Raw genomic sequence first — 12416 nt, 5'->3', positions numbered from 1 at the left:
TATAAATATATACTTTTGTTTATAACGTAAATATCTGAGACCAAACCATTAAAGGGATTAAAATTCTTTCTTAATAAATTAGAAAACAATTTAACATATAATTTATTTAAATAAAGTACAAAATTACTAGTAAATAGTATATGCAATTATACACGTGTACAAATCAGGTTCAAACCATAAATTAGTCCGGGTTAGTCAAAACCGGTTCAAGTTTTGTCGGTTTTATTGATCAATGTACTCTGGTTTTGGTTGAGTTTAATCGGTTTCAAGACAAGGAATATAAACCACTTGAAAACCTACGTGTTATATCGGTTCCAAAACTGGTTATAATAGATTTCCGCTTCAACCCCTGGTTCTATGGCTCAACCCCCATTATCGGTCACCGGTCAGCCACCCTCAACACGATTATGATATCCTGAATAGGGCCGCCCGAGCCTAGGGTCTCTAGTCTGACCAGCCGGTTCAGTTCTGTCCTAAAAACTTACCCGGTTTTAATTCTCAAAGAAAAATACCGAACGTAAACAGTATATACGGTCCATGAATCACGACCCTGGTGTGTGGCCGTACAAACAACCGTCAATTGCATACATTTCAACCAGCAATTGATTCATGGAGGAAACCCCCACTGTGATTCCACCTCCTCCGGCGACATCTAATCACGCTACCGATGCAAAGACGATCGCCAATTCATCGAAAACAAGAGAAGAAGGCGAACTTTCTGCGTCGGAAAACGACGTACGTCTGTAAAACCCTAGCCTATTTTACTCAATTTCTGTATCTATATGTTTATTATTCGATTTGTGTTGAATCGGTCGTTGTAAATGTGTTTATTTAACGCGATTTTATCAGTAACAATGGCGGAATTCATCGTAGGGTTTGTGTGAAAGTATAAAACCGTGGCTGTGTTCGTCTTGTAGGAATTGTGGTTGTGTATATGTTTGACAGTGTTTTGATTGTTTTGTTTAGGGTTTTAAGTTGGTTAGGGTTTTACCTGTTTATTTTTATTTGTGTTTTGCATATATAACAGCTGTTTTAGGTTTATATAGGTTTATAAGAAGCTTAATCAAGCAGTTTTGTAACATTTTAGTTAGATTTATAAGAACATTGTTTACCTAGATGTATTTAGGACTATCTTATTTTAATAATTTTGGTGTTACAATAGCATGTTTCAGCTGTTTCGCTTAATTTGTGGTTATATTTTGGTACTCGTATTGAAGTCCTTATGGATATGAAACTATGATGCATATGTGGTATTATTGGTCGGTTGTTAATATATATGTTGAAGGATTTATAGTCCTTATTGATCTTTTTTTCACGTCATACGTTTGGTGCATTTCTCGTTATAGGCGCGGATGTAATAAATTTATAACCATTTCAATTGTTCTGTATTGGGAAACCTTATTGTGAGTGGAACTTTCATTTTTCTTTCTGATGCTAATACAATGAGTTTCTTTCAGGAATTTGCAGGTTCTCGGTTCACTGTTGGAACCATTGTTCCAGCAGCTCCATTGAACAAGGGTACGAGTGTTGTTGAGAAGGGTAGGTTGGACTAGTCATCTAAAATCGGTTTCTTTAAAAAGTCTATAAAACAGACTCATTTTTAGGCTATTCTAACATGGTCATTGATCTTTCGTAAGACATGCCATATGCACTCACACAAATTCAGGTTAGACACGAAGAAACACATAAATGAATAATACTATTTAAAAGGAGATATAAAAGATTACTTGAAATGAATAGTACTTTTTGTGAGCTTTTAATACTATTTAAAAGAAGATATAAGAGGAAAAAGCTAATCAGTTTGGCAAAAGTTTCTATTTACGGTCATTAGAAAAGCCAATGGACCACGTAAACGATAATCAAACTTGTACGGAAAATAGACATGCGTAAACAATAATCAAACTTGTACGGAAAATAGACATACGACTTTTACCTTCATCTTTACTAGTAATTTCTAATTTTATGAAGATTCTTGTGCTATGTGCTAAGTAATACGTGCATATAATCTATGACCCTGTTCATATCTATTTTGAATCAAAACATGTTTTAAAATTAAACACTACTCAATACCTTTCTTAGCACTTCCGTTCATAAAATTTTCATAATGACATAACTTTCAACGGTGCAAGTAGTAGGCATGGACTCATAGGCTTCTTGAAGCAATGTTATCAAGTCAAATATGATGGTTTTACACTCTTTTTACCTCACATGTTTGTTGAAAGTTACATTTTCAGTGAAAATGCTGATAAATAGGGGCGCCTGTTTTAATGTTTTCTGCATACTTAATAGGGGTATCTGCGCCGATTCATAATCCTGCTGTAGCTTCAAGAACCGTGCATCCAAACAAACGTAAAGGTACGGAGAAGAATCGAGTACCATTCGTGATTAGTTTCTCAGATGATGACAGTGGTAGCGACTCCGAAGAATGCAAGAAGGGAAGCACGATGGAATCTGATGAGATGACATGTGGCACTGTGGAGAATAGAAAGTTTCCTACCTCAATGGTGACTTCACGGTCACAGATGGTGCAACAAACTTCCAAAATTAACACCAAGAGTCCCAAAAAATTATCCACCAGTCGCACATTTGTCTCATCAGTGAACAGAGTGAATGGAACCAAATTCAAGAACGGTGGAAGCACATTTGTTGGGGCAAAAAGTCATCTTAAAAAGTCTAATCCCCCTAGCATAATTAAATTTGGTCAAAACATTCATATCAACAGCAATAAACTCCAAGATTTACGGCAATTGATTGCAATTCGTGAAAATGAGTTAAAGAGTAAAGTTGGCAAACCTGATAAGGAGGTAGCTTCAAGTTCAAAAAAGAATGTCCAGGATATGAATTTGAAAAATATTGCTGTTAAGAGCAGAAATATTTTGGAACGTGTAGTTGTTGAACCAAAGGAGCCAGAAAAGAAACGCCTTGCTGTTAAGAGCAGAAATATTTTGGAACGTGTAATTGTTGAACCAAAGGAGCCAGAAAAGAAACGCCTTGCTGTTAAGAGCAGAAATATTTTGGAACGTGTAATTGTTGAACCAAAGGAGCCAGAAAAGAAACGCCTTAAAGTTAATGAATCACCTAGAAATGTTGTAGTTTCTGTTGGTCAACATGATAGGCCTCCTTCAGATTCAACAGTAGCAGCTGGAGTTGCAATTCCTTCAGAGTCAACAATAGCAGCTGGAGTTGCAATTTCTGTTGGTCAAAATGATAAGCCTCCTCCAGAGTCAACAGCAGCAGCTGGAGTTACGATTTCTGCTGGTCAATATGGAACTTCTGCACTGGAAAGTGATGGCTTGAAGGGTAGATATGACGGTAACAATTGTGACAAAGAAATACTAGGTGTGCCAGGGCAGTCCAGTACAATGCAGCAGCAGATAAAGGAAGTGAAAAATCGTGACATCAAGAATCTACCAATAGGTTCGGAGAAAGTTATTAATTAATTGTTTATTTATGCTAAGTTTGTGTTTGTCATTACTATAGGGGGCATGACACAAGGCAACTGTTGGCTGTGTAGGTGGTGGCATAATCAGCAATAGCAGGCAGCATAACGGGATCACAAATCTCGGGGAGTCTTCATCACAATTAATGGCTAAAACTGATAAACCTTCTCCACCTAGACAGGTACAATGATTATTGGTTAACTAAATTTAAGCTAGAAATGCATCTAATGTGCAGTTTGGTATGTAAGTTATAATAAAAAAATATTTTTTAAGAAATTAGTCTCTAAATTTGTGTGGTGGAAGATAGCATGACACTTGCACTCATATCAACACAAAGCTATATGTGCTAGATATCTTTAAAAAGGTTTATTCTGACGCAGTTAGGGCACACTTAATGTTGTGCCATTATAGACAAAATTAGTTTTTATGTTATGACTTATGATGATCCGGATCCTAATGAATTTACCCTCTGCATGTTAAACACTCAAGAATGTATGCCAACATTAGTCACTTGAGAAAAGATACAAGATAATTAGAACTATACAAATACAATAAAAAACAAAAGGAATATTAATAATGGCTAAAGGATGTGATTGAAGATACTTAATACAAGAAATCAAGAAATTATTCATACTTTCCATTTGTCCTATTATCTGTTATGTGATAGGCCTATAGGTAAGATTTGTTCGACATTCATCTTTATAATGAACCTGGATGTGAAATATATATTGCAAGGGATTTCGTACCAAAGTGTTTGTGTGCGTTTGATTGGAATAGTCTGTATCTTATTGGTGAAATCTGTTGGATTATTGAAGCACATTGGTGTCTTTGATTTTTCCTGCCTACAATAGCTGTGAAGCATGAAAACAGGATTTATAAATCTCAAACAAGCACACACCTAAGTAGAAGAACATAGAATAAGATTACTTGCCTTTTGAGTGGTGGTTATTTATGTATTTTTTAAATTTAAATCAGTCTGGTTCTGGATTCAAGGTATCTAGAGCGTTTTTTTGTACATACCTAATTATAATAATCCAAATTCTTAGCCTCCGTATTTAATTCTCTTTATATAGTTAAGCTGGAGTTACAACTTACAATACAACCCCTAGGCAATTTTATGTCTTGGGAATTGGCATGCATTTTTTTTGTTGTTGTAAAAAATGGAGTTTTTTCTAAACCCCATTGCACACATGGGCCTTTGTTTCTTCTTTTAATTAATCTAGGGTCTACGATGTCTCAAATAACGAATTCAAAGGGCTGAAATTGGAAAGAGTTGAAATCGCTATTTGAGATAGTGGATTCAAATTTAACTTGTATTGCTTTTTTTGTTTTTCATTTTTATTTAACAATAGCATTTCCCTTGAAGGACTTTTATTACAATTTAATCCACATTAAATTCCAACGTAGGTTAAAAAAACTATATTTTTTGATACAAGTTGGTTTTCAGTAAAGTTTATATCGAAATGTATACAACAAATAGTTTAATCAAAACTGTGTATTTAGATTTTTTAGATATTATTTATTATTAGAGAAAAAATATTAAACTAAATGTTAAACGGAAAATTGGAAAAAGAAAAACAAAAAGGAATCAATGAATTTTCTTTCTCAAGCCTAATAAAGTAGTCATTAAGGCCATAAGGGAGCGTTTGGTCTGGAGAAAAGAAATCCGATAAAAAGGAACTAATTAAATTTTTCTTATTTGATAAGAGGCTGAAATGTGAAAAAGGATAAAAAGAATCAAAATCATTTCCCTCACCTCCCGTTCCAGCTCTCTAAATTTGGTGGAGAATCCAAAGAAACGAAATATTCGGTTCCATTTCTCAGAGAGAGCGAATATTTGCTTTAATAAAGAGGTGTGTGTGTTAGACAGATCACGGTCTTTGCACTTGTCACCAAGTTGGGGAAAGTTTCTGAAACCCTAATTCTGCAGCTCACCGCCATCCGCTGCTCCCCCTCGTAATCTTTTTGGTTAATTTTGTTGAATTGCTGAATTATAGATTATATCTGTTCGTTTTTGTGTGTCCAAATTTGTTAAATCTCTGTAGGTTTTAGATACCGCTAAATTCCAGGTCATGTCACATTCAACACAGGGTTCAACATTTCTATATACATGGGCTTTCTGATTTGTTTCAAGATCTGTTAAATCTTTTTTTCTAGATTACAAGGGTTTAAATAACATGATCAAACACATACTGATAATGGCGTTATCTTAATTAAATTAATTAATTCCATTTCTATTTCTCTCTTTTAGCTATCAACTCACTTAACTACTTGCAAATTATGAAACCTTAAAATGCCTTTTTATGCAACAATGTATTGACCTGACTATGAGCAACTACTTTCTTGTCAACCAATGAAGGGTTCTCTGATGAATTCAAGCTTTTGGAGTCATTTTGGTGCGACAACTGGCGAGATGGACATCAAATCATTATTGGAACTCGAGGAATTGCAAGATAAGGAGCTGGACGAAGCACAAGAGCATAGACGCAAATGCGAAATCGAAGAAAGAAATGCTTTAAAAGCTTACCGCAAGGCTCAGAGGGATTTAGCTGAAGCTAATAGTAGATGTTCCTATCTTTATCATAAAAGAAACTTGTTTTCCGCTAATCTTCGGTCTCATGTGATGGAAGACTCGAATATGTTCTGGTCAAACATGTCACATCAGCATCATACCGATGCTAATGTGAACTCTATAACTAACATGTCAGAAAATAACGTTTCACATCATCAAGTGCCGAATGAGTGCGATGAACCTGAACCTAATACTAGTGGATCAGAGCCTGAGGAGGAAGGAAAAACAAACGATGTAGACTCTTCACTTCATGCGAATAACAGTAATAGTAAGAATATTTTAGCTGAGGATGAACATGAACAGACATCTGCTTTTGGGCTCAAAGCTGGTGATTCAAGCTTAGATAGTCATGTGGAAGGAATACGTAGCGAAAGGAATAACGAAGTAAATAATAATTCAGTTACCATTGACACCAATGAGGACTCATTGCTTCTAGAAGCAACATTGAGGTCTCAACTGTTTGCAAGATTAGGAAATAGAAAGCCTAAGAAGAATGAATCGGGTACTGCTAGTGTTGAAAAAGAGGATGGCGAAATAATGGAAGATTCTGAAAACATGCCATCTTCTGAGCCAGAGAAAGAACACATTTATGATACCGGAGGTACATTTTGTTTCTATTTCTTAGTATTCTGGCGCTCATGTTTTAGTCATTGTTTATAATTCCTAACTTATTTTTTATTTTTATTTATTCCAATAAGAAGATATTGTGATGTCAGAGAAGGATCCTGTTGATTATGGATCTTTTTTGGCTGAACCAGTTCTGAAGAGCTCTTTCGGTCATGTAAAGTTTACAGCTACGGTTAGTTCTACGCAGTCACACACTGAAAAAACACAGATTCACACCGATGACATTGTTGGTGAGAAGAAAGTTGTTAATGGTGTTTGTGGGGCCCAACCTATTGAAGTATTGGACCTTTATGTCAGTGAAGTTGGTTCGTATTCTAACAACTTACCGATCAACCCCTTTTGGCCTCTATGCATGTTTGAATTACGAGGTAAATGCAATGATGATGAGTGTCCTTGGCAACATGTCAGAGATTATTCATCCAAAAACATCGATTCTAACAGCAATGGTACGAAACTATGAACTATGAGCTCCCTGCCTTTTCTTTTTAAACCTTTTTTCGTTTGCTCTAAGATTTCAACGTGACGTTATTGTTGCAGATCGTGGGTCCCTTTGTTTGGCTCCACCTACTTATCTGGTCTGCTTAGACAGTTTGAAAGCTGATTCACATCCATACAAGTATCTTGTAGCTCCAACCATAGAACACCGTTGGAAAAAGTCTTTTAGTGCTTTCTTAGTTGTTTCAAGCTCAATACTTGCAGATCCGAACTCAGATGAACGATGTCTACATGGTCCTGAAACACGCATTGAGGTCCATGGGGTTTGGAATAGACAATCATCATATTTTCATGGTCAAAATGTCAAAGAGGTCAGCCCACGTGTTCATATTTGACGTTCCTTATGTTTTCTATGTTCTAACATATATATAAACGTTATGTTTGTATAGGGTCTGAAAGATGAACATATGGATGGTATCTATCAACGCCTTGAAACGGCCTTTCATAATCTCAGTAGAGAGGTTAGCAAGCAGAAGGGACGTACAGAGGTAATTACGATGTTAGCGCCTCTTACATTTATTATTGTTATATTGCGGATATTATATTTTTAATGTTCAACAAAAATTTTGCAGTGTCTTATAGTTCTTGCCCGAGCCCTTGAGGAACATCCTACATCTGTACTTCTCTGGATTATATATTTACACATTTTCTATAGCAATCAAAAGTCAATCGGAAAAGATGACATGTTTCGTTATGCGGTATGTACTTTGCTTTTTTCTCCCCTTTTCAACTTTATATTATTACATCAAATCAGTATATTGTTTTAATAGAATAGTTTTTGATCATTTATAATACATTAATCATTTAAAGATATAAAAAGATTATCAAAAAGTGTTGCAGGTCAACCTGACCCGTTTTGAGCCATATGCAAGAGTCGCCTTTTTTAACCTGAACGCATTTTGACTCTGGTTAGGGATGTAAACGAGCCGAGCTGAACTTGAGCTACGCTCGTTTAACAAAACAGAGCTCGTGCTTGGCTTGTTACGAACTTTATATTCCAAACTCGATCTTGGCTCGTTTAATATCTATCTATTTATTATTTTATTTATATACATATAATAGCTGTGTGTTTATAATCATAGTTTTATAGCCGTATATTGTTTAGTTAATCTTACCATTAGTATATGCTTAATATTTTTTAAATTACATGACAATTATCATATCTATATAAATAAATGGCTCGTTTAGGCTGCGAGTCTAGTCAAGCTTGGTATATGTAGCTCGGGCTTGCGCTCATTTATTAAAAAAAGCTTCAATTTAGGCTTGAACTTGAGCTTGCGTCTCGTTTAAGCTCGGCTTGATTCGAGCTTTTGTACCCCCTACTCTTTGTCAATATTTTTACAGCGACACAGGCTTTTTGTTAGGGTGTTCTCCCCTTTTTTAGTTTAATTTCATCAATTTTCTTTATTTTTTTTGTGAAATTAAAACATATTGGTTTTTGTATCCAGATTGAACACAATGAATCATCTTACGAACTTTGGCTGATGTTCATCAATAGTCGGGAAAAGCTCGATGATAGATTGCTTGGGTATAATACTGCGATATCTGCACTATGTCGTCACGCATCTACTCCTAATCGGGATCCGAAGCTCGATAGTGAGTGCATCTTAGATCTCTTTTTACAAATGATAAATTGCTTATGCTCGTCTGGTGAAGTCAAAAATGCTATCCAGCAAGTGTACGGGCTGTTATCCTCTACAAACATGCCCACTGATCCGCACGCACCATCTTTGCCCGATATTCAGAAATCCTTAACAATTCCTGACAGGTGCATCTTATGGCTTTGTTCCATGTTCCTGCTATTGTATAAAAGATTACCCGATACCATTATCAAACAATTCGAATGTCCGAAAGAATTATCCACAATAGAATGGCATTCCGTCCAGTTAACAGATGTTGAAAAACAGCAAGCGATCACCCTGCTAGAGCTCGCCCCCGAGTATATTGATAGCAATAGGACAGCTATATCAGCACAACGGTTTGCTCTTAATCACGTCAGATGTACAGCTGTCGTTAAAGGAATTGATTCTTGCAAGGACCTGTTGGAAAAGTATCTTGGGTTATATCCATCCTGCTCGGAACTTGTTCTTTTATCAATTCGGGTCAATGGGGTTGACTCAACTGAGTCAACATTTGCAGCATTTGAAGAGGCTTTAAGTAATTGGGTTGGAGAACCTGGTATACAATGTATTTGGAACCAATATGCCGGATATGCCCTTGAGACCGGAAACGTCGATTTGGGAAAAGAGATAATGGAACGATGGTTTTGTTCTATTTCCAAAACTTATCATTCTAAGCCCGGGATTTTGAGTGTGAGTGCATGGATGTCTAGTTTGACCCAGACCGATATTGTATTCGGGCTGCTTAATCTCTCACTACATAAACAGTTGCAAAACGATCATACAGAAGCCCGTATTGCCATCGAGCAGGTGTTTGAACTTGCTTCTTCTGATGATTACAACCATATTGTGAAAGAGCATGCGATGCTTTTGCTCAAAAAGGATTCTGCTTTCGAGAAAGCCCGTTTAGTCAGTTTCTTGAACATGTTGAACCGTTACCTAATGGACCCCCGTGCTTTACCAGCTCCTGATTCACTCTCTAGAAGCTTCATCCAAACCATTGGGAATCCAAAAGTTCAAAAATTCGTTAACAATCTGTTGTGTCCGGTTTCTTCCGATTCATCCTTGTTGAATCTAGTTCTTGAATCATGTTTTGGCCCATCTCTCTTACCGTTTGAAGCTTTTGAAAGACCAACATATGTTATTGATCTAGCTGAAGCTGTGATGGAAACGTGGCCCGCGAATTACGTGCTAGCACTTTCAATCTGCAAGAACCAATCTGATGCAAATGCCAGCATATCTTTCTGGGCGAGTGCGCAGCTGATCGATTCTCTGTGTCAGGCGGTCCCGGTTGCACCTGAGTCTGTATGGGTTGAGGCAGCTGGTTTGTTAAAAAACGTGGCGGGTTTCAGGTCAATTTTGGAGAGTTTTCACAAAAGGGCGTTATCAGTTTACCCATTTTCATCGAGGCTATGGGAATCGTATCGCAGGTTATATGATGATGCTACTAATCAGGCAAATGCAGTAGTTGAAATGGCTCGAGGAAAAGGTATAAAACTTTGACAGTGGTTATAACTGTGTTGTGGTTAATAGATAGAAATTGTGGCTAAATATCATGTTACTTGAAGACTGGTTGTTGTTGACCAGGAAAAGTCAAACTTTACATTAGGAAGTCTATGCAAATGGCTACACTTGTCTTTAGGAAATACAATCAAGTGGTTTATTTTTTTCTGAAGTCATTTTAGTATTTCGGTAGCTTTAATGTGTTTTCGTGCGAGTGCTATGATTGATTTGATATATTTGTTGCATTATTTCGGAATGTGTCATGCTAATCTTTTACAGGTTTAACCGTTTAACCTGAGCACTGAGCACAAGTTTGGCTAAACGGGTGTTTTCTGGTAATCTGGTGGGATTAAGGGTTGACCTGTTTAACTCGTTCACGTTTTAAATTTTATGAAAAAAATGTGTTTTATGCTAAAATTTTTACAATTTACAAAGAAGTAGACCTTCGATATTTTACTTTATGTGAAAGTTTTACATATATTTGTACTGTTTGTTGTAAATTTGTAAATGTAAATAAGTTTAGAACTCAATAAAAGTTTGGGTTAAACAAGCCTTGTTCATTTCAACCTACACAGTCCCGGTGTATTTGGGTTCGTATGTCAACACTACCTTTAGGTTCGGATTTGTGTTGGGATGGTCCCGCCAACACATGCATAAAGCTCCTAGCACCCATGATTTGTTGGCTTGGTTTGGATTTGTGTCGGGATGGACCCACCAGCATAGACATAAACCGTTTAGCACCCCTAATTTGTTGGCTTGATACGCGTAGTACCCAACTAAAATGAAAACTTCTACGTGATTTTTTTTTTAAACTGTGTTTGTAACATTTTAATTTGTATGCAAAAATGCAAAACTCGCACGGGAATTCGAAGCACTACAAGTTTTCACAACTAAGGCAGGTTCCTCTAAAAAGAATTTTTTTTCCTAAGAAGTGTGAGAAGATATAGGAATTGATATGTATACATCATGTTTTGGACTTACGCATGATATTTTGGTAAAAAAAAAAGACACTAAACATAACAATTTAAAACACAATGCAATGTATTATAGACATGAAATTTAAAATACAACTAAAACATACTGCTTAACACTTAAAACACACAACTTAACGTTCTTGGCATGATGTTTTAAGTTTTAAGCCTAGAATTCATTGCATTGTGTTTTAAATTGTTATGTTTGGTGTTTTTCTTGCCAAACAACCCAAAACATTATTATGCCTTAGTCCGAAACATGATGCCTACATGTCAAATTGTCAATTCCTATGCTTTCTCACACTTTTCACGGAAAAAAGTCCTTTTTACAGGAACCTAAACCCATATATATACATATACTAGTTTAGTTACCCGTGTGATACACGAGCTAAACTTTTCAAGATGAGAGAGAGAGAGAGAGAGAGAGAGAGAGAGAGGGAGGGAGGGACATGGTGATGACAGCGGCACACGTGCCAAAAGGTAATTGGTTATGAGGTGTTAACTAGCTATTTTTGAAACTTTGACCAAGTGTTGGCTATTCTCATGATTTTCCCTTAATTGAACATCAATATGGAAGTAAGAAAGTCTAACCATGGTGAAAAGCTCTTTGCCAGTTATGACAACTATATAACTAATATCTTTGTACATATATGTTTTAATTAATGAAATTACATAACATCACTATTCATCCAGTTTAAACATCTTAACAATTGGATTGCTTTATGAAAGTGCCTATATCATAACAATATTGTGTTGCCCGCGGGGCTCTAAGTTAACCACCTGGCCTCCCCATTCAATCATCAAAGCATTGTTGGACAAATACGAAAAAGAAGAATGATGGCTAACGTATAATCATCCTAAATTGCATCCACCAATTCCCTTTTGATCCTGAGAAAACATCAACAAATTAGATAGATTATTAGTTGCAATTATATGTTGATATTTTTATAAAGCATTAACTATTTATTTATATAATACAAAAGCAAAGAAAATGTATGCCCGACCGACTGACTGACTTGTTTGACCTGTGGAAAAAACATGTTTCAACCTAACCGTTTTGACCCACTACCAACCCGCCCTAACTGTTACCTGCGTATCTTAATTGATTGATTCTTTTTCAAGAACATGAATTGGTCTTTGATCTTTTATAGTAGTTTTGATCCAACAACCCACTGCTTGAGGACAAACC

At 36.1% G+C, this 12416-nt stretch overlaps 1 protein-coding gene across 5 annotated transcripts; it reads left to right on the top strand.

Annotated features, from left to right (window-relative positions):
• Positions 1–310: 310 nt before the first annotated feature.
• Positions 311–10448, top strand: LOC110877762. 5 transcript variants are annotated; one of them, XM_022125959.2, is made up of 11 exons: positions 366–735; positions 1458–1539; positions 2290–2903; positions 2973–3417; positions 3515–3621; positions 5800–6613; positions 6711–7085; positions 7177–7445; positions 7524–7622; positions 7707–7832; positions 8583–10448. In XM_022125959.2, exons 1-11 carry the CDS (start codon positions 610–612, stop codon positions 10254–10256), a joined length of 4731 nt encoding a protein of 1576 aa, XP_021981651.1. In that variant the 5' UTR covers positions 366–609; the 3' UTR covers positions 10257–10448. The 5 variants fall into 5 exon arrangements, with proteins under 5 accessions (XP_021981649.1, XP_021981651.1, XP_021981650.1 ...); XM_022125957.2 differs by having other exon boundaries at positions 311–735; positions 2290–3417; positions 6714–7085; XM_022125958.2 differs by having other exon boundaries at positions 1458–1518; positions 2290–3417.
• Positions 10449–12416: the final 1968 nt, after the last annotated feature.

This window comes from Helianthus annuus, chromosome 9, assembly GCF_002127325.2.
Source record: "Helianthus annuus cultivar XRQ/B chromosome 9, HanXRQr2.0-SUNRISE, whole genome shotgun sequence".
NCBI classification, from domain to species: Eukaryota; Viridiplantae; Streptophyta; class Magnoliopsida; order Asterales; family Asteraceae; genus Helianthus; species Helianthus annuus.
Note: the sequence above shows the minus strand (reverse complement) of the source record. Positions and strands in the feature narration are given on the sequence as shown.